Source organism: Panthera pardus, unplaced genomic scaffold (genome assembly GCF_024362965.1).
Source record: "Panthera pardus isolate Hobbes unplaced genomic scaffold, ASM2436296v1 HiC_scaffold_3, whole genome shotgun sequence".
NCBI lineage: Eukaryota > Metazoa > Chordata > Mammalia > Carnivora > Felidae > Panthera > Panthera pardus.
The window spans coordinates 48,451,012-48,471,775 of record NW_026526876.1 but is presented as its reverse complement, the minus strand read 5'-3'; the positions used below and the strand labels follow the sequence as shown (position 1 = coordinate 48,471,775).

At 35.1% G+C, this 20,764-nt stretch overlaps 1 protein-coding gene across 1 annotated transcript in view; it reads left to right on the top strand.

Moving 5' to 3' along the window:
- The window catches only part of BCAS3 (BCAS3 microtubule associated cell migration factor), a 606,893-nt gene that overhangs the window by 48,578 nt on the left and 537,551 nt on the right, over positions 1-20,764 (top strand). The window contains exon 7 of the mRNA XM_019431027.2: positions 4,357-4,438. Coding sequence (XP_019286572.2) covers positions 4,357-4,438 — 82 coding nt within the window. The remainder of the gene's footprint in view (positions 1-4,356; positions 4,439-20,764) is intronic.

Sequence of the window (20,764 nt, the reverse complement as noted above, 5' to 3'; positions counted from 1 at the left end):
TAGAAACAACCTGGAAGTCCACCAATAGTAAAATGGATAAATTGTAATATTTTTCACACAGTGGAAATCTGTATAGCGATAGAAATTTAAAAAATACAATAAAAAAATAAAAAGCCAATCGTATGCAACAACATGAATGAATTTCATACATATGTAATTCACAAAAGAGTGTATACTGTGTGATTCTATTTGCGTAAATTTGAATGAGTAAAATTTATATGTAACGAAGTCAGGATAGTGGTTATGATTATTCTTGAGTTGGGTTTGTGACTGGGAAAGGGGTGTGAGGGACCTTCTGAGTATCTGTCATGTTCTGTTTCTTGATGTCTGTGCTGGTGACAGAGGTATTTTAACATGGAAAATTCATTAAGCTGTATATATATGTATGATTGAGGTGTTGTTTCTGTGTCTGTTATTCAACAATGTTTGATAAAAAGAATCAACTGCAGACACAATTCTCCATTTGACTAGTATCTAAAAGGGAAGTTGGGGGTGTAAATATGTACTCTTGTCCTAATTCTGTGTCATAAAGCATTATTATTATTGTCCATGGTATTTGATTGACTTTTCTATTTTGTAGTCATATATCTTTGAAAAGTCATCATGATTTCAGAAACAAGTTTGGTTCTGAGGGCTAGATGACCTTCATTTGCTTTTAGAATTTTCTAGAGGTAGTTATAAAGCTCTCCCACAACTTTTATAGCCCTTTCCCTGTGTGTATTGTCTCGGCTGTTATAATTTCCCTTTGCCTTAGATTGAGTTGTGAGATTCTAAACTTGTACTCTCCCCCCCACTTTTTTGGTTTGGTATGTAATTTGCATATTTTCACCATGCGAAAGCTATTTTCTATGGTTGGAAAAGATTTTTTTCCTACAGTGTGAACAAATCATTCTTTGTTCTCCTTATTGTGCCTCCAAACTGGTACGTCCGGTTTATGCTCCAAACAACAAAAGTCTGTCATCAGAAATTAAAATGCCAGTAAGAACAAAGGCAGAGACCCATGAGGAACTCTTGGAGAGGTTTCCTCCCTGTTTGCTCCTCTCCCCAAGTTACCACAGTTGCCAGGAAGTTGGAACATTGCTTGGTACAACTCCTTCCTTGTAGTTCTGCCCTTGTATTTATTATTATTGTTGGTTTAAAAATGAACTTAACGCTCCTGGTAATTCTTGTCAGGATATATAAAATCCTCATCTCTGAGATTTTTTTTTTTCCATTTTCAGTGAGCTCTTTTTTAAGAAATGTAAAAATCACTTTGAAAGCCTTTAAAAACTTAATCAGTTTTGACACGCATTTATTTGAGAGCAGAATTACCAGTGAACATGCTGTATAAAATTATTAGAGGCAATTGAAAGCGGCAGCTAAAGCCGAGCCTGTAAGGACATATCCAACTTGTGTTCTTTCTAAAATGTGCACATCTTATCTGTACATACTTTGTTGGCACTCTTCTGAAACAGTATTCCAGTGTAGCATTTGTACACATTGTTTGGAGAGTTCTCTCATCTCAGAAGTTTGGCATTTGAGACTCACTTAGGATACTTTGGAATTATGCTTCTAACAATCTTGATTTTAACATAGTCACAAATATTTGTAAATAGTGACAGAATGTTTCTTCATCCCTCCCTTCCCTTATGCTACAATTAAAGATTGAAGGATCTTAACTTAGAGGTAATAAAGGATGGGTAATAAATGTGGGATGCATTTTGTAATCAATCCTAATGTTTTTTCTTACCCTTTGCGGTATATTTAAAGAGGGATTTAGAGTAGAAGCTTAGAATAGAATAGAGCATTTAGGTCTGTTTTGAAAGCTGTTATGCTGGAGAGCATGGTGTGTTCAGATTTCAAAATGTTTTTCAATGTCAGAGTAAAGCTCATGTGAATTAAATCCAGTGTTAACAAATGTTTATCATATTGTGAGAATGCCAAGACAGGTTTGCCTTGTTCTTTATTATTTAGTATAATTTAGTACACATAGGTCAGTTAAATATGATTAGACTTTTATTTTTTATTTTACTTTACTTTAAGGCTTTATTTGATAGAACCAAAAGCTAAATGCTAGATCTGTGGAATATGGCCATAATAGTACACAGCAGATTTTGTGTTAGAATATTATGATTTGTTAAAAGTATGAATGTATATTTGTTAGAGTGAGAAGTGTTTTTCATTGCTCTGAATTACAATTTCAGTGCAACTTCTACAGTATTGTTTTATAATTTTTTATTTCCTTGTAAGTAGAATAGTCTGTATATTGAAGAATATTATTTATCCATTTTTATATCCCCATTTTGGTGGAGATAGCTAATAATAACTCTATAATATAAATGTATTACATTAGTGACGTACCTTTCAGTGAAAGTGTGCTTAATATCAGAGAGATCATGCTTTTTAGATTTTAGAGAATGTGTGATTCCTGTGTTGGGTGGGAGGTTGAACAAAGTGACCTTTTAAGCCTTTTTCTAAATTTTAAATTCTGTTCTATAATATTAAACTGTAGACTTAAGAGCTATAGTATATAATGGCCATGTTTTTCATGTAGAAAATTAATGTTCACAAAGGAGTTTGTAGAGAGCTAAATTCTTATCTTTTGCTATACTGAGTTTATAGTTTGGTGTGTTTAATTGGTGATAGGTGGTGCTGTTGTTGCACAGTTGGTGCGAAGAGCCTAGCATTCCTCAAACCTGCATCCCAAGTCCTATAGAGAGATTTGCCATTGTGGCCAGGGAATAAGTTTATAGTAATTTTTATAGGCAGAATGAATATGATGGCTCTTTAGGCATCACCGTAAGTTAACATTTATAAGAAACAAAATATTTATAGTTTGCAGTCCTTAAATTCAGACAGAAGAGAAGCTGAAGATCTGAAAAAGTAGTTAAAGGAAGTGCTGCAGATTTACAGTTTAATATTGAAAGCTTTATAAGCCTTTATATATGTTGTTTATATTTTAAACTGCTTGTTTGGCAGGCCCTATTGAAAAAAAACTACCATCCGCATGTTTCTCTTATTGAATATTTATTACATGTGTTGTAAGTTCTTGAGTATTTAGAACTAGTTTTATAATTTTGGCCATTTTTCCCATCTGATATCACATATTCCATCAAACGCTTGAGAGTTATGAAAATGTATCGGGGACTAAATTATCACTTAAAGCAGTCTTAACTAATTCTAGTTTAATCTGCTCAATACTTCAATTAGCAGCAAACTGTTCTCTTGAACCACTAGTTTGGAAAAGCAGTTGTTTTTGCACTTGACACATATATTGTCATACCCTTTTACCTTTGGATTAATATACTACTGTACTCTTTATATCTGAGGAATAAATCTGATATGACTCAAAACGAACATTCATATAGTGTTTGATCTATGTGTATAATAAAAATGATGACATTTAAAGATGCTTACATATTACTTCTTTAATTCATAGAATATTGAAATGATTAGTATTTTGAGGTTCTTTGGCACCTTTACCTTTTAGGTTTATAAATGCAAAATAATACAGGCTTATGGGAGGTGAGGGGAGTGGAGAGATGTTGGTCAAAGGGTACAGAGTTGCAATTATGTAGAATGAGTAAGTCTAGAGATATAATGTTAAGGCATGATGCCTGTAGTTAATAACACTGTGTTGAATACTTTAAAAATGTTGAGGGTAGATTTCATGTGTTCTCATCATACAAAAAAGGAGGAAATGACTGCAGTAATAATTTTATTATGTATGCCTATGAAACCATCATGTTGTACACCTTAAATATCTATGATTTTAATTCAAAATATATTAAAAAAAGAGAAATATATAGGTTTATAGATGCTAAATGATTTATTCAAAGTCGTTAACAGGAAGGTAGTTGCAGAACCATAACCTGGTGCACAGGTTATTCATGTTCCACTATGTGTTCTTTGCAATATGTTTTGCTTTTTCTCCTTTACAACATATTTGCAGAAATTACTACATTTAAGTTCTGTTTTTCAGAATACTAAGAATATTTACCTTTTTGTTACGTGGAACACCTGGTACTAATTAAAAAAATCATAGTTGCTCTGCTCTAAAATGAAAGGCAATCATGCAGGAACTGAGCAGACTAACAGGAGTTTCTTAAAGATAAGAATTATAGACTTTAAGAGCAGATCATTCATTTTCCTGTTTATATTAAGTGTGTGCTCTTATCATTTTCTAAAAATATTTGTGGTAATTTAAATATGAATATGCTGAATGTGTATGAACAACCATAAATGTGTGTGTCTCTGTGTGTACATATATTACATTTCAGACAAAAAATTGTGATAAAATTTAGGAGATCTTGTTTTCATATAATCATGTTCTGACCTGTATTTTCATTTACGGAAATTTTTTGTCTTCTCATGCAGATCAGTGGGGAAGCGCAGGAGCTCTTTTCTGTTCGACATGGCCCCATTCGAGCGGCTAGAATCTTGCCTGCTCCACAGTTTGGTGAGTGTAGCCCTTGAGAAGAAACAAATCATTTAGGAGTTTCTCTTTTATTGGTCTTGGACTACAGACAGCAAGAATGATAACTAAAGTCTGTTTTCCTCCAAGTGTCCATGCCCCATCCTTTCCTCCCCACAAGATAAATTCTTGTTCTGTCAGTTGAGATGGAAATAGGTAATCTTAACCAATTCAATATGGCCATTCACATTCTACTGTGGTTTTGATTTATCTTCATCCTCTTTGATCTCAATTTAGCCTCTGACTTTGCTGGCTCTTTCTTGAAACCCTCTTCTCTCTTGGTTTTCATGGCATCACTCTTCCCAGATCCCTTCCTTGCTGACTGTACTGCTTTTGTTATGCTTCTGGCTTAGCTTTCTTCTGTGGGTATTCCCCAAGTCTCTTGTTCTCATGTCTTTGCTCTTCTTCGCAGTTATTCTTAAACTGCCTTGGAGAGCTTGGTTTTCACCATTATGTCGCTTCTGGATAAGTCTGCTGTCTATATTTCCAGCCTTGTCAGAAGTACAGTTTCGGGCTTTTGACCTTTAATCTCTGCTTTAAAAATGAATACTTCTTAATGTTGTATTTAAATATTATGTATGTTTTGATTTAAAAAGTCAAATATGTGTTTAAATTAAATATGTTATTTGGGTGCCTAATAACTCCTGACTCTTTAGTGATATGTTTTCTCATTAATTTGCCTGTGTTCACTCAGAATGTTTTTGCACGAGCAATGAAAACATAGTCATTTTAATCTTGTTTGCATACTCTAAAATCTTTTTAAAAAGAAGATATTAAAAAGTCTAATTCTGTTTTTAAAGTTTACTAGAAGTTGGATAATCTTCCTTATAATACTTCATTTAGCTTATAATTCTCTAAACTGGTGAGAATGAAGTTTATTAAAACTTACTACTGTGTGCGTTATGCACTAACCATATGTGTAAGTAATGTCAGGGATCAATTTAGCGATTAAATCTGCTTAATGGAAATGGGAAGGGTGGAGGTAACAAGGCAACAGCATCCTGCAGTCATGTAGAGATTTTTCTCCTTGTTATTGGGCTATATGACACATCCAGAGTTCAGCTGTCTCTCCTTTGCTCTCTCTCACTCTCTCTTGCTCTGATTTTTATTGCATTTGAGTTTTGGTGAAATCTTTTAACAAGGAAGATTGTTGAACATCTTTTTCTGGAAGGTTTTTGGAGTAGCCAGCCTTCTCTTTGGATAGTTGGACTCAAGAACAACTTTATTATTAGAAGACTCTGCTATGTCTTTGTTTCTTTTGTATGTAATTCAGAGGCAGATTTTTCTCCTTTCAGTTCGTTTATGAAGCTCTTTTATATATGTCAGTTATTAATTTCCCACCTTTTTCAACTTTTACTTTGGGCAGAAATACTTCGTGAGAGAGTATAAAGCTATAAAAGTTATTGTTGGTAGTAGAATTTGAATATGCTTAATTTATTTTATCTAATTAAAAAAAGATTTCTCTTCTATAATATAATATTTAAAAATATATTATATTTAAAATATAATTTCACACAGCTAAATGTTCTTGTGCAAAAGTTACATATGTATCACTTTTGTTGTATTTGATTAATTGAAGTTCTACACTGAAGTTCTACATGTGACTGATCACATAAAATTTGTAATGGAAAATAGAATACCCCATCCCTCTCTTTCATCCATTTTGCTTTGTGTGATCATTTTGATGTAGTAAGTTCTTTAGTAGCTTCTGGAAAAAAGATGTGTGGTAAATCTTGTTTGTCTGAAGTTGTCTTTATTCTTTCTTAATTCTTGATTGCTAATTTGGCTGGCTAACAAATACTTTTTTGTAAATGGTGTTCAGAATTTTGAAGGCATTGATCTAGTGTTATGGTTGAAGAGTCTGAAGCCATTTTGATACCTTTTTCTTTGTCTATGGCTTGTTTTTCTCTGGGAACTAGCATAATGTTAGTCTTGTTCCCAGTGTTCTCAAACTTTACAATGATGTTTCTTAGCTCATACATTGTCCTGGGCCCCTTCAGTGAGGATGAAAATTAGTGCAGTTTTAGAAAATTTCTTTAAATTTATTTTTTGATGCCTTCTTTTAGTTTTATTTGTTCTCCCAGGTACTTACATTATTTGGCTGTTATACTCCTTAGAATGATTAATTTTATTTTTTATTTTTTTAATTTTTATTTTTTAATGTTTATTTTTGAGAGAGAGAGAGGCAGAGCATTAGTGGGGTGGGGGGGGGGGGGCGGAGAGCGAGAGGGAGACACAGAATCCGAAGTAGGCTCTAGGCTCTGAATTGTCAGCACAGAGCCCAATGCAAGGCTTGAACTCACGAACCATGAGATCATGACCTGAGCTGAAGTTGGGTCGGATGCTCAACCAACTGAGCTACCCAAGTGCCCCTAGAATGATCAGTTTTAAAAAACAATTTCTTTCCTGTTCTTTTTGGGAGATTGTCTCCCTCGGGATTATAAACTCTTCTGTTGAATAATTCTTTTCTATTATCATGTTTTTCTTTTTTTTCCTTATTTTTTAAAAAAAAATGTTTATTTATTTTGAGAAAGAGAGCATACATGTGCATGCATGAGTGCACGAGAGAATTCCAAGCATGCTCTGCTCTGTCAGCTCAGAGCCCAGTGTGGGGCTCCATCCCATAAACTGTGAGATCGTGACCTGAGCCGAGATCAAGAGTTGGACTTAACTAACTGAGCCACCCAGGCACCTCTATACTAACTTGTTTTTCTTAATCTTACCTTCTCATACCCAACAATTCGCTCTCCCTCTCTGCCTACTCCCTTCTTATCCTCTCTCCCTCCCCTCTGCTTCTTCTTCTCTTTTCTTTCTTTCTTGATGTAATTTACATATAAATATTACCAACTAGAATCCAGTGATATATGCAAAGAATGATATATCATGACCAAGTAAGATATTTCAGAAATACAAGGTTAGTTAACATTTGAAAATCATTCACATCATTCAGTGTAATTTGTATTAATAGAACAAAGAAGAAAACCCAGATGAGCATCTTATTAGAAGTGGAAAAAACCTTTGCTAAAATTCAGTAATCATTTATGATTAAAAAAACCTTTCCACAAGTTAGGATAGAAACATCCTCAGTATGGTAAAGATTATAAAAAACCTACAGCATACAATATACTTAATAGTGATATATTAAATACTTTCTGCTGAGTTTGGGATAGCTTCTACCACAACTTTTATTTATCTTTGAATGTAGGTCCTAGACATTACAACAGGCAAGAAAAATAAATAAAAGGTGTAAATACTAGAATGAAAGATGTAAAATTGTCTTTATTCATCGATAACTTGATTGTATATATGGAAAATGCAAAAGAACCTATAAACTTTAGAATTAAGAAGTGAATTTAGCACAGTTGTTGAATACCAGGTTCATTAGATCTTTTGTGAACTGATCCCCTCACTGTATTTTTCCAGCATCATTTTCAGCCATCCTTTTAAAAAAATATTTTTTTAAGTTTATTTATTTATTTTGAGAGAGGGACAGCATGAGAGGGGAGAAGGGCAGAGAGAGAGAGAGAGGAGAGAGAGAGAGAGAGAGAGAGAGAGAGAGAGAGAGAGAGAGAGAGAGAGAGAGAGAGAGAATCCCAAGCAGGCTCCATGCTGCTAGCACAGAACCCAGTGCAGGGCTCGGACCCACGAACCATGAGATGGTGACTTAAGCTGAAACCAAGAGTCGGATGCTTAACTGATTGAGCCACCCAGGTGCATGCATTTTCAGCCATCCTTAAAGAGTGTCTCACATCTTCTTCCTTGCTCTGATAGTACTCCTTTGTGATAGTTGTACTGAACTTCTTTCATTTCCTCAAATGATCCATTCTCTTTAAGGTCATTTCATTGCGATTTCCTTTTCTAGAATTCTCATGTTCTGCTAACCCTTTTTGCTCCATATTCAATTTAACAGTATGTGCTGATGTACGATTTACTCTCCTTTTTTTAATTTTAGTTGCTCATTTACCTCTCGTTAGATTGTTTTTGTTTTAAAGATTTTATTATTTTAAGTATTCTCTACACCCAACATGGGGCTTGAACTTGCAACCCCTAGATGAAGAGTCACATGCCCCACTGACAGAGCCAGCCAGGCACCCTGTACCTCTTGGCTAGATTTGTATTCTGTCTTCATATCTTTCGCACCTCACCAAGTACTTGTTTCAAGGTGTTAATAAATATTTGTTGAGAGTTGTTACATGGTGGGGCACCTGGGTGGCTCAGTTGGTTGAGTGTCTGACTTCAGCTCAGGTCATGATCTCATGGTTTGTGAGTTTGAACCCCGCAGCAGGCTCTCTGCTTTCAGTGCGGATCCTGCTTCAGATCATCTGTACCCTCCTCTCTCTGTATCTCTCTCCCTCTCTCTCTCTCTCTCTCTCTCTCTCTCTCAAAAATAAAATAAAAACATTAAAAAAAAAAAGTTGCTTCAAAAGATGGTAAAATCTTTTGAAAATTATGACCCAGTAGAAAAGCAGGTTCCCTTTCTGTAGGTGTTTCTGTGGAAAGTCTGTCCTTTAAAAGTGAGAAACTGAAGGATTTGGATGGCATCTTATGCCATGGTAGGTCATTATTAAATATAATATACTATAAATGGGCATTTACTCATATCAGCATAGTTTGTGCTTTCCATGGTCAGCAATAATTGATTATTTTCTTAATGAACCTACACCTGCTTTAGAATTTTTTATGAGAGTATTTCAGAAAAGCATGACCAATCAATTGGTATTCTAATATCAGATAAAAACTGTTATTTATTTTTAAAAATTTTCAAGAACTTATTTCAAGCAAAGCAGATTCTTCGTATCATTACTCTCAGTAGCCATTGTGGTTTTTAGTATCTCAGTACCTCACATTTGAAATAAAATATATTAGCATGTATGTGTTAATGTAAAGTTAAAAATGTATATGATTATAAACTTTGTGCTAGTAATGATTATTTCCAAGGAGTGGGATCAGAAAGCACTTTCACTTTAATATGTTTTTAATATCTTAAAATAAAGACCATATAATTCTAACCAGTTAAAATATTTATTATAAAAATTTAAAGAGGGGTGCCTGTCTGGCTCAATTGGAAGAGTGTGCGACTCTTTCAGGGTTGTGAGTTTGAGTCCCACATCGGGTGTAGAGATTACTTAAATGAATAAAACTTAAAAAAAAAGATAAAAATTTAAGCAATACTAATTGTAGAAAGTGAAAATTCATTTGGTTCTGTGTTATCAGAGATAAATCTAGGTTACTTCTTTCCTTCCTTTTCTTCCTTCCTCCAGGTACTGAGTTCACAGCTTAGAGTATCCATTTCCTGACTTTTCCCCTTAACATGCATGAAATTAACTTGTAGTATTATGTCCAGGGCCTGATTCAAGTTCTTTACATATGTTGCATGTATTGGCTCTAGGGTGTGTGCGTCATTCCTTTGTATAAACATTTATATTAATTTTGACTTTCCCCCTAGCAAGTTATGTTGTTACATACTTCTATATATGTGCAATTAAAAAATACAGGGAATTATTTTCTTAGGATAGCTGTTAAATTTTTTTTAACGTTTATTTATTTTTGGAAGACAGACAGAGCATAAGTGGGGAAGGGGCAAAGAGAGAAGGAGACACAGAATCTGAAGCAGACTCCAGGCTCTGAGCTGTCAGCGCAGAGCTTGATGAGAGGCTTGAACCCGTAAACCATGAGATTGTGACTTGAGCCAAAGTCGGATGCTTAACTGGCTGAGCTACCCAGGCAGCCCTTAACTCTTAGAAGGGAATTCCTGTCCCATAACCAGTAAGGAAATCGAATTAGTAATCAAAAATCTGCCAAAAAACAAGAGTCCAGGGCCAGATGGCTTTCCAGAGGAATTCTACCAAACATTTAAGGAAGAGTTAACACCTATTCTCTTGAAGGTGTTCCAAAAAAATAGAATGGAAGGAAAACTTCCAGACTCTTTCTATGAAGCCAGCATTACCCTGATTCCAAAACCAGACAGAGACCCCACTAAAAAGGAGAACTATAGACCAATTTCCCTGTGAACATGGATGCAAAAATCCTCAACAAGATATTAGCCAACCAGATCCAACAATACATTAAAAAAATTGTTCACCACGACCAAGCGGGATTTATACCTGGGATGCAGGACTGATTCAATATCCACAAAATAATTAATGTGATTCATCACATCAATAAAAGAAAGGACAAGAACCATATGATTCTCTCAATAGATGCATAGAAAGCATTTGACAAAATACAGCAGCATCCTTTCTTGATAAAAACCCTCAAGAAAGTAGGGATAGAAGGAGCATACCTTGAGATCATAAAAGCCATGTATGAATGACCCAACGCTAATGTCCTCAATGGGGAAAAACTGAGAGCTTTCCCCCTAAGGTCAGGAATGAGACAGGGATGTCCACTCTCGCCACTGTTATTCAACATAGTATTGGAAGTCTTAGCCTCTGCAATCAGACAACACAAAGAAATAAAAGGCATCCAAATTGGCCAGGAGGAGGTCAAACTTGCACTCTTCGCAGGTGACATGATACTCTATATGGAAAACCCAAAAGATTCCACCAAAAAACTGCTAGAATTGATTCATGAATTCAGCAAAGTTGCAGGATATAAAATCAATGCACAGAAATCGGTTGCATTCCTATACACCAACAATGAAGTGACAGAGAAATCAAGGAATCCCATTTCCAGTTGCACAAAAAAATATAAAATACCTAGGAATAAATCTAACCAAAGAGGTGAAAATCTATACACTGAAAACTATAGAAAGCTTATGAAAGAAATTGAAGAAGACACAAAGAAATGGAAGAAGATTCCATGCTCCTCGATAGGAAGAACAAATATTGTTAAAATGTCAATACTACCCAGAGCAATCTACATATTCAATGCAATCCCTATCAAAATAACACCAGCATTCTTCACAGAGCTAGAACAAATAATCCTAAAATTTGTATGGAACTGGAAAAGACCCCGAATAGCCAAAGCGATCTTGAAAAAAAAAACCAAAGCAGGAGGCATCACAATCCCAGACTTCAAGCTATACTACAAAGCTGTAACCATCAAGACAGTATGGTACTGGCACAAGAGCAGACACTCAGATCAATGGAACAGAATAGAGAACCCAGAAATGGACCCACAAACGTATGGCCAACTAATCTTTGACAAAGCAGGAAAGAATATCCAATGGAATAAAGACAGTCTCTTCAGCAAGTGGTGCTGGGAAAACTGGACAGCGACATGCAGAAGAATGAACCTGGACCACTTTCTTACACCATACACAAAAAGAAACTGAAAATGGATGAAAGACCTCAATGTAAGACAGGAAGCCACCAAAATCCTCGAGGAGAAAGCAGGCAAAAACCTCTTTGATCTTGGCCGCAGCAACTTCTTACTCAACATGTCTCCAGAGGCAAGGGAAACAAAAGCAAAAATGAACTACTGGGACCTCATCAAAATAAAAAGCTTCTGCACAGCGAAGAAAACAATCAGCAAAGCTAAAAGGCAGCCTACAGAATGGGAGAAGATATTTGCAAATGACATATCAGATAAAGGGTTAGTATCCAAAATCTATAAAAAGTTCACCAAACTCCACACCCGAAAAACAAATAATCCAGTGAAGAAATGGGCAAAAGACATGAATAGACACTTCTCCAAAGAAGACATCCAGATGGCCAGCTGACACATGAAAAAATGCTCCACATCACTCATCATCAGGGAAATACAAATCAAAACCACAATGAGATACCACCTCACACCTGTCAGAATGGCTAACATTAACAACTCAGGCAACGACAGATGTTGGCGAGGATGCGGAGAAAGAGGATCTCTTTTGCATTGTTGGTGGGAATGCAGGCTGGTGCAGCCACTCTCGAAAACAGTATGGAGGTTCCTCCAAAAGTTAAAAATAGAACTATCCTGCGACCCAGCAATTGCACTACTAGGCATTTTTCCAAGGGGTACAGGTGTGCTGTTTCGAAGGGACACATGCACCCCCATATTATTAACAGCACTATCAACAGTAGCCAAAGTATGGAAAGAGCCTAAATGTCCATCAACGGATGAATGGATAAAGAAGGTGTGGTATATCTATACAATGGAGTATTACTCAGCAATCAAAAAGAATGAAATCTTGCCATTTGCAACTATGTGCATGGAACTGGAGGGTATTATGCTAAGTTAGATTAGTCAGAGAAAAACAAAAATCCTATGACTTCACTCACATGAGGACTTTAAGAGAGAAAACAGATGAACGTAAGGGAATGGAAACAAAAATAATGTAAAAACAGGGAGGGGGACAAAACAGAAGAGACTCATAAATATGGAGAACAAACTGAGGGTTATGGGAGGAGTTGTGGGAGGGGGAATGGGCTAAATGGGTAACGGGCACTAAGGAATCTATTCCTGAAATCATTGTTGCATTATATGCTAACTAATTTGGATGTAAATTAAAAAAAATTAAAAATAAAATTAAAAAGAAGGGAATTCCTGGGTAAAGAATATATACGTGTAAAATTTTGATACATCTTGTAAGGTTGCTTCTCAGAGAGAGTATACCGACATCTGTACATGAAAATTCCTTTTTTCTCCAATTCTGTCCTTTACTGTCTATCTATTATGAATCTTTATAGTTTTTGCATATCTGATGGAGGAAAACCCTTTTCATTTGTAATTTTTTGGTCTTTGAGTGCTAGGAAGAGTAGAAAATCTTCACGTTTTTGCTGTTTATTCTGATTAATACCTTGCTTATTTGTACCCTTTGCTCTGATTGATTGAGCTCTTGATTATTATTAGTGATATATTGTTATGGATATGTATCCTGTAAACTTCATATATAGTTTGCCATTTGTCATGTTATCTGATGAAATCTATCAGTCTTTAGTTTCATGCAACGAAAATCTTTGCATATTTTATAACCATGTCTAACTTTAAATCTTGACTCTTCTTGAAAGTTGAATTTACTTTTTTTTGTTAATTTGTTTTATTTTTATATTTTCTTGGTTGTTCCTTGACATCTTCTGATTTTCATAGGTTTTTGGGGAAGTTTCTCCTTTATTAAGGTGTTTTCCATACTATGATGTATTTCTTTGGAATAATGAGACAGCAATCTAATCACTACTTTCTCTGCAGTGCTTTCCATAATTATGTGGAAAATGAGTAGTGATACAAAATGTATTTATTCTGTATTTCACAAAAGAGGAACTAGAGCTCTACTTTTGTATAAAGTATTTTTTAAAAATCATTTGTCAGTGACCAAATGAATAATGCTGTTTTTAACTGTAATAGAGCTTGTAACTGTATTAGAAGTTATATTAGCCTTGTATTCATGCTGTTTTCTTATTGGTTATGGAGAAAGATTATTTTAGTCTCAGACTTGAATCAGATTTCTTAGAAATGCAGATTAAATCTTATTCATTATCCTTAGGAGTCCAGTGTACTGAGTACCTGAACTTCTTCATATTGAGAATGTATTAGAACTAATTCTTATAAGCTAGGACCTTTTTTCTGAGAATAGAAGGACTCTGGAGATAGAAGTTTCTTCGAGTGTCTATGAGCCAAAGTTCTCTCGTCCACAATACTGGGTAGCCAATTTGGTTTATTTCTTCTGGGTTATTTATACTTATCACTGGAAAGGTACTATTATTTTTTGTTCTGCTATAAGGAATTTACAATTTCACATCTCAAAATATTTAAAGGTTTAAAAAGAACCCTAAGATCCAACCCAGTTTTTCCTAGTGGAAGGTAAATTCCAGGTATTTTCTGAAACTTATTATAAACAGACCACCAGGCAGTCAAAAATACTAATCATTGTTGGTTTTTTATGCTATGAATGGCTAGAGTTATTTTTCTAGAAACAAACATGCAGGGTAATTCTAAAGTTAAACTTTTTTCATTTGCTTATTTTTGTAAATTTTCAGAGTACTTTTTCATAAGGTACAACCACCAGTTTCATCCTTTTCAAATGACTTAAATGTGCTTTTTGATCACATTCAAAGAAGAGCTGTTTGATTTTTCAGCTGTGTGAATTCAGAAATTTTGATTAACTTCACCAGAAGGATTTGCTGTAATTTTTTTTTGTTTTGCTCTAAAATTCTAACTTCAAACAAATAAATCCTGTAAACACGCACACAGACGCACAGAATCTGTTCAACCAAGACACCAGCAGCCTTCCAAAAGTAGGCCAACTGACATTTGCTCATAGTCATCACCAGTACTTTGCAAAGAGGAAACAGGCTTATTGACATTTTAAATGGCCAAACTATGAGATTTAAGGCCTCCCTAATGTTTTCTGCTCTAATTATTTCTCAGTTTGCCTTGTGTATTCTTTTTTAATAACACCTCATCTTTTTTGTTGGGGCCTTTACTACTTGGAATCATTTAGGTTTTTACAAAATTTTGCTAAACCTGTGATTTAGGTAAATTATGACTGGAAATATATATTCCTCTTAAATTTCTTTAATTGTTTTGGTCGGAGAAACAGTTTCCAGGAGAGAATATCTGTTTTAGAAGTGCTGCTTTTTTAGTTTTTTAGTTTTTGTGATGTCATGGTGTTGAATTTGAGACATTGATCTAAGAGTATTCTCAGTTTATATCTATTTGAACCCAGTAATTAAAGATTTTTCCTATGAGGGCTATAGTGAGAGAGAAGTGTACTAAATAGAAAAGATAGGAAGTAAATTTATAAATGAGTGAATAATAATGCTTGATATTTTTCAGATGAAATTCTAGGTTGATTATATACATTATCATCACTTTACCACTAGTCTGGAAAGGTGAGTACCATTACCCTGTTTGATAGGTAAGGAGACTTAGAGCTCAAAGTTGGTAAGTGGCTGGCATAAAGACATATAGCTGATGGGTGGTGGAACTGGAATTTGAACTTTAAAGCTTGGCCTCTTAATCACTAGGCCTCACTGTCTCCATGTTTACAGGGCAACACTTTTACCAAATTCAGGTGTTTCTAGGTTATGCTTCTGACTGAAGAAATCAAACAGTTGTGTATTCATTGACATACGTAAAAAGTAGCTGTTTCTCTGTATTTACTTCCATTTTGAAAATTTAAAGTATCTTCAGTTGTTTTAGTGTCTTCATTGTATTTGGAGTCCTTGGTTGTTTAGTCTAAGGGTGAAGAGCAATTAAAAGAGTCAATCTGGGCATCAATATATAGAAAAGCCATTATCCTACATAACTACATTTAAAATTTTAAGCTGTCAGGATAAAGTATGTCACAGAAACAGCTGTAGTCTATTCAAGTTACATTCACCTTAAATTAAATCAACTGTTGAAAAGAAATGTTGGTTTCTTTTTATAGGACTTGGTATAAACTACTAAAAGTACATCAAAAGGGTTAGTGACGGATATCTTGAATCAGATAAAAACAAAGGTGTAACACGAAGCAACTAAATTACATGTGAGCTTAATGATTCTGACCCAAATAAACAGACTTGTAATGGAGATGCTGATGATTATCAGTACAGCTTAAATGCTTTTTACTGTAGAGCTGTAAAGAAGAATGTGGGTGTCTTAGTGAATTGGACAAGTTGTGGTCTTGGAAATCTTTGTTCATTTATCATAACACATTCCTAGGTGTGAAAGTGAAAACTCATAATTTTCTAAGTATACTTATTGTAAAGTTAGCCTTTTAAAAAATTCATCTTTATTGAGAAATAATTTACCTATAACACAACTTATGAATTTTGGGTATATAATTTGAGTTTTGCCAGATTGATGCAGTTATGGAACTACCACCACAATCAAAATACAAAGTGTTTCTTTCACTATAAAAAGTCCCCTTTTCCAATTCACACCCACTAAAATGGCTTACATACAAAGAGAGGTAATAACAAGTGTTGGTGAGGATGTGGACTAATTGGAACTCTCGTATGTTATTTATTAGAATGTTAAGATAGTACAACCACTGGAAAACAGCTTGGCAGTTCCTTAAAATATTAAAATATGGAGTTACCATTGACCCAGCAATTCTACTCCTAGGCATGTAGCCAATAAAAATGAAAACATACATCTATAGAAACTTGTAAATGAATATTTATAGCAGCGTTATTTGTAATAGCCAAAAAGTGGAAACAACCTAAATGTCTATCAGCTGATAAAGAAAATGTGGTATAACCATACAATGGAGTATTATTTGGCCATGAATAAATGATGTTGTGATATATACTGTAAGATGAACCTTGAAAACATCATGTTAAGTAAAAGAAAGCAGCTGCAAAAGGCCACAAATTGTTGATTCTGTCTATATGAAATACCCAGAATAGGCAAATCTGTAGACACAGAAAGCACATTAGTGGTTGCCTAGGATTAGGTGACTCTGAGAGTTTGGGGAACAACTGCTAATATACACAGGGTTTCTCTTTGGGGGCTATGAAAATGTTCTACATTTTTTGATTAGTTGTTGGGGTACCTGGGTAACTCAGTTGGTTAAGCGTCTGGCTCTTGGTTTCAGCTCAGGTCATGCATGATCTTGCTGTTGGTGAGTTTGAGCCCTGCATCAGGCTTTGTGCTGATAGCACAGAACCTGCTTGGGATTCTCTTTCCCTGTCTCTCTCTGCCCCTCCCTTGCTCACTCTGTCTCTTTCGCAAAATAGATAAACTTAAAAAAAAAATTGTGGTGATGGTTGCACAACTGTAAATATACTAGAAACCATTGAATTGTACACATTAAATTGGTGAAATATATTTATGTGAATTATAGATGTATATATTTTTAAAGGTTTTTTAAAGTGTATTTTTGAGAGAGAGAGAGAGTGTGAGAGAGTACGCACAAGTGGGGGAGGGGCAGAGAGAGAGGGAGACACAGAATCTGAAGCAGGCTCCAGGCTCTGAGCTTACAGCAGAGAGCCTGATGCGGGGCTTGAACTCACTAACCGTGACATCATGACCTGAGCTGAAGTCAGATGCTTAACTGACTGAGCCACCCAGGTGCCCCTGAATTATATATTTTTAAATGTCTATTTATTTATTTTAAGAAAGAGTGAGAGAGTGTATGTGCACACACAAGCAGGGGAGGAGCATAGAGAGAGGGAGAGAGAGAATCCCAGGCAGGCTCTATGCTGACGCGGGGCTCCATCCCACCACTGTGCGATCATGACCCGAGTTGAAATCAAGAATTGGATGGTTAACTGGCTGAGCAACCCAGGTGCCTCTATGTGAATTATATTTTAATAAAGTTGTTTATAACAAAATTCCCCTTTAAAAAATTTTTTTAAAACATTTATTTGTTATTGAGAGAGAGAGTGAGCAGGAGAGGGGTAGAGAGAGGGGGAGACACAGAATCTAAAGTAGGCTCCAGGCTCTGAGCTGTCAGCACAGAGCCCAAAGCAGGGCTCGAACTCACGATCTGTGAGATCATGACCTGAGCCGAAGTCAGTCACCTAACCAACTGAGCCACCCAGGCACCCCTATAACAAAATTCCTCTTGTGCCCCTTACCTCCCCACACCTGGAACACCAGCAATGACTAATAGAATTTATGTCACTATTGTTTCTGCCTTTCTAGAATTTGAAAAAATGGAATATGTAACATTTATATGTGCTTGGTTTCTTTCACTTCACATAATGCTTTTGAGAATCATCTATGTTGTTGTTTCAGTTGTTCATTCCCTTAAAAAAAATCTGAATAGTGTTCCATTGTCCAGATATACTAGTTTGTTTTTTCTTTCACCAGTGAATGGGTGTTTGGATTGTTTCCAGTTTTGTCTCATGCATAAATCTTCTCTGAATAGTTGCTTGGAGATACATGTTTTAATTCCTCTTGAGTGAGTAAGAGTAAGATTACTAGGTCATATAGGAGGTGTAGGTTTATCTTTGTAGAAAATTGCCTAGCTGTTTTCCAAAGTGACTATACTGTTTTGCATTCCCACCAGCAATGTTCCAGTTATCCTAACGACTAATGGTATTGATCTTTCTTGTGCATATTTGCCATTTTATTGTTTTTATAAAACTATTGAAATTTATTGCATGTTTTAATAGTGTTGTTTTATTTAGTTGTAAGAGTTCTGTATATAGTCTAGATACAGGTCCTTTTTTAGATATATGTAAAATATGTACAAAAATTTTATTCCTTTGTGTGACTTACCTTAATGGGATTTTTTAAATAGACTACTTTTTTAGGATATATTTAGGTTCACAGCAAAATTGAGCAGAAGGTACAGTGATTTCCCTTATATGCTCCATGTGCATATTCTCCCCCATTATCAACATCCTCCCACAGAAAGTACATTCAAACTTTTCAGGAGCAAATTTTTTTTTTAAGTTTATTTACTTATTTTGAAAGAGAGAGAGAGAGAGAGAGCGAGAGAGCGTGTGCACGCTGGGGAGGGGCAGAGAGAAGGAGAGAGAGTCCAAACCAGGCTCCATGCTGACAGCTCTAACCCACAAACCATGAGATCATGATCTGAACTGAAACCAAGAGTCCACACTTAACCAACTGAGCCACCCAGGTGTCCCAAGAGCAAATATCTTTAATATTCAAAAGTTTTTACATTTTAAACTTCATTTTTAATTTCCAGTTTATTGAGTTTTTAAAAAATAGATTGTGTTTGTTACGTTCTCTTTTTCATTCAGTTCAACACATTTCCTAGGTTGCCCTGTGATTTTGTCCTTGACCTATGATTAGTTAAAAGGATGTTATTTTGTTTTTAAATTTTGAGAGATTTTCCTGATGTTTTTCTATTACTGATATCTAATTTAATCCCCTGAGAAGACCTAGTTTATATGATTCCAATCCTGTTAAGTGTTTTGAGATTTGTGTTATGGCCCAGAATATGGTCTATCTTACTTCATTGATCTCTATCCTTAGGAGTTGTATTCCTGCTTATTCTGTCAGCTGTAGAGAAAGGGTTGTTGAAATCTTCCATAATATTGTTTGGGTATTCTTGTAATGTTATCAGTTTTTGCTTTATGTATTTTGCTACTCTGTTATTAGGAGCAGAACCATTTAGGATGGTAAATGTCCTCTTTGTGAATTGATCAGTTTATTGTTACTGAAATCTCTGGTAATATTCCTTGCTCTGAAATCTTCTTTTTCTGTTATTATTATAGACATTCTTGCTTTCATTTTTTTAAAGTTTATTTATTTACTTATTTTGAGAGAGAGTGAGAGAACGTGCACAGGAGGGGCAGAGAGAGAGGGAGAGAGAGAATCCCAAGCCGGCGCAGCACTGTCAGTGCCAAGCTCAATGAAGGGCTTGAACTCACAAACCATGAACCTTGAGATCATGACCTGAGCTGAAATCAAGTGTCAGACGCTTAACCGACTGAGCCACCCAGGCGCCCCAGACATTCTTGCTTTCTTTAGAACTAGTGTTGGCATGACATATTTTTTTGTGATCTTTTTACTTTTAATCTTTGGATTTCTTCATATGTAAAATGCATTTGAGGCGTCTGGGTGTCTCACTCGGTTGAGTGTCTGACTTTGGCTCAGGTCATGATCTCATGGCTCATGAGTTCTAGCCCTGCGTCAGGCTCTGTGCTGACAGCTTAGAGCCTGGAGCCTGCTTTGGATTCTGTGTCTCCCTCTCTTTCTGCCTCTCCCCTGCTTGTGTTCTATCTCTCTCTCTCTCAAAATAAATAAACATTAAATTAAAAAAAATATTTATATGTACAATGCATTTATGTAGGCAGCATAGAATTGGGGCTTACTTTTTTATCTACTATTTCATTGTCTTTTAATTAGGTCTTTAGACAATTTACATTTAATGTGTGTGTCAATGGGAATTGATTTAAATCTGTTAGTTTACTATTTTCTCTTTTTCATATGTGTTCATTGTTGTTCTTTCCCACTTTTTCTGTCTTCTTTTGGATTGGGTATTTTTATATCTCTACTTTATCTCCTTTGTTTATGTCTCTTTATCTTGTTTTTAGTGGTTCTTTAGGATTTATAGTATATATCTTTAACTCATTGCAGCCAATCTTCAAGTAATATAATGCCATTTCACATATTGTATAAAAATCTCAGAACAACAAAAAACCTTATTTAAAAATAGTCACATGACTTGAGATATTTTTTCCAAAGAAGGTATAAAAATGGTCCATAAGCACATGAAAAGATGCTCAATATCATCATTAGGGAAATGCAAAGCAAAACCATGATGAGCTACTTCTTCATATCCATTAGGATGGCATTATTAAAAAAAGGAAACAAAAAACCCCAGACAATAACAAGTGTTGATGAGGATGTTGAAAAATTGGAACCCATATGTTTAGTGTAGCCACTAAATAGTGTAGCCACTGTGGAAAGTGGTATGTGGTTTCTCAAAAACAGTGGATTTATGAAAAATTTTGGTTATTTATATAAATATTAAAAAAATAG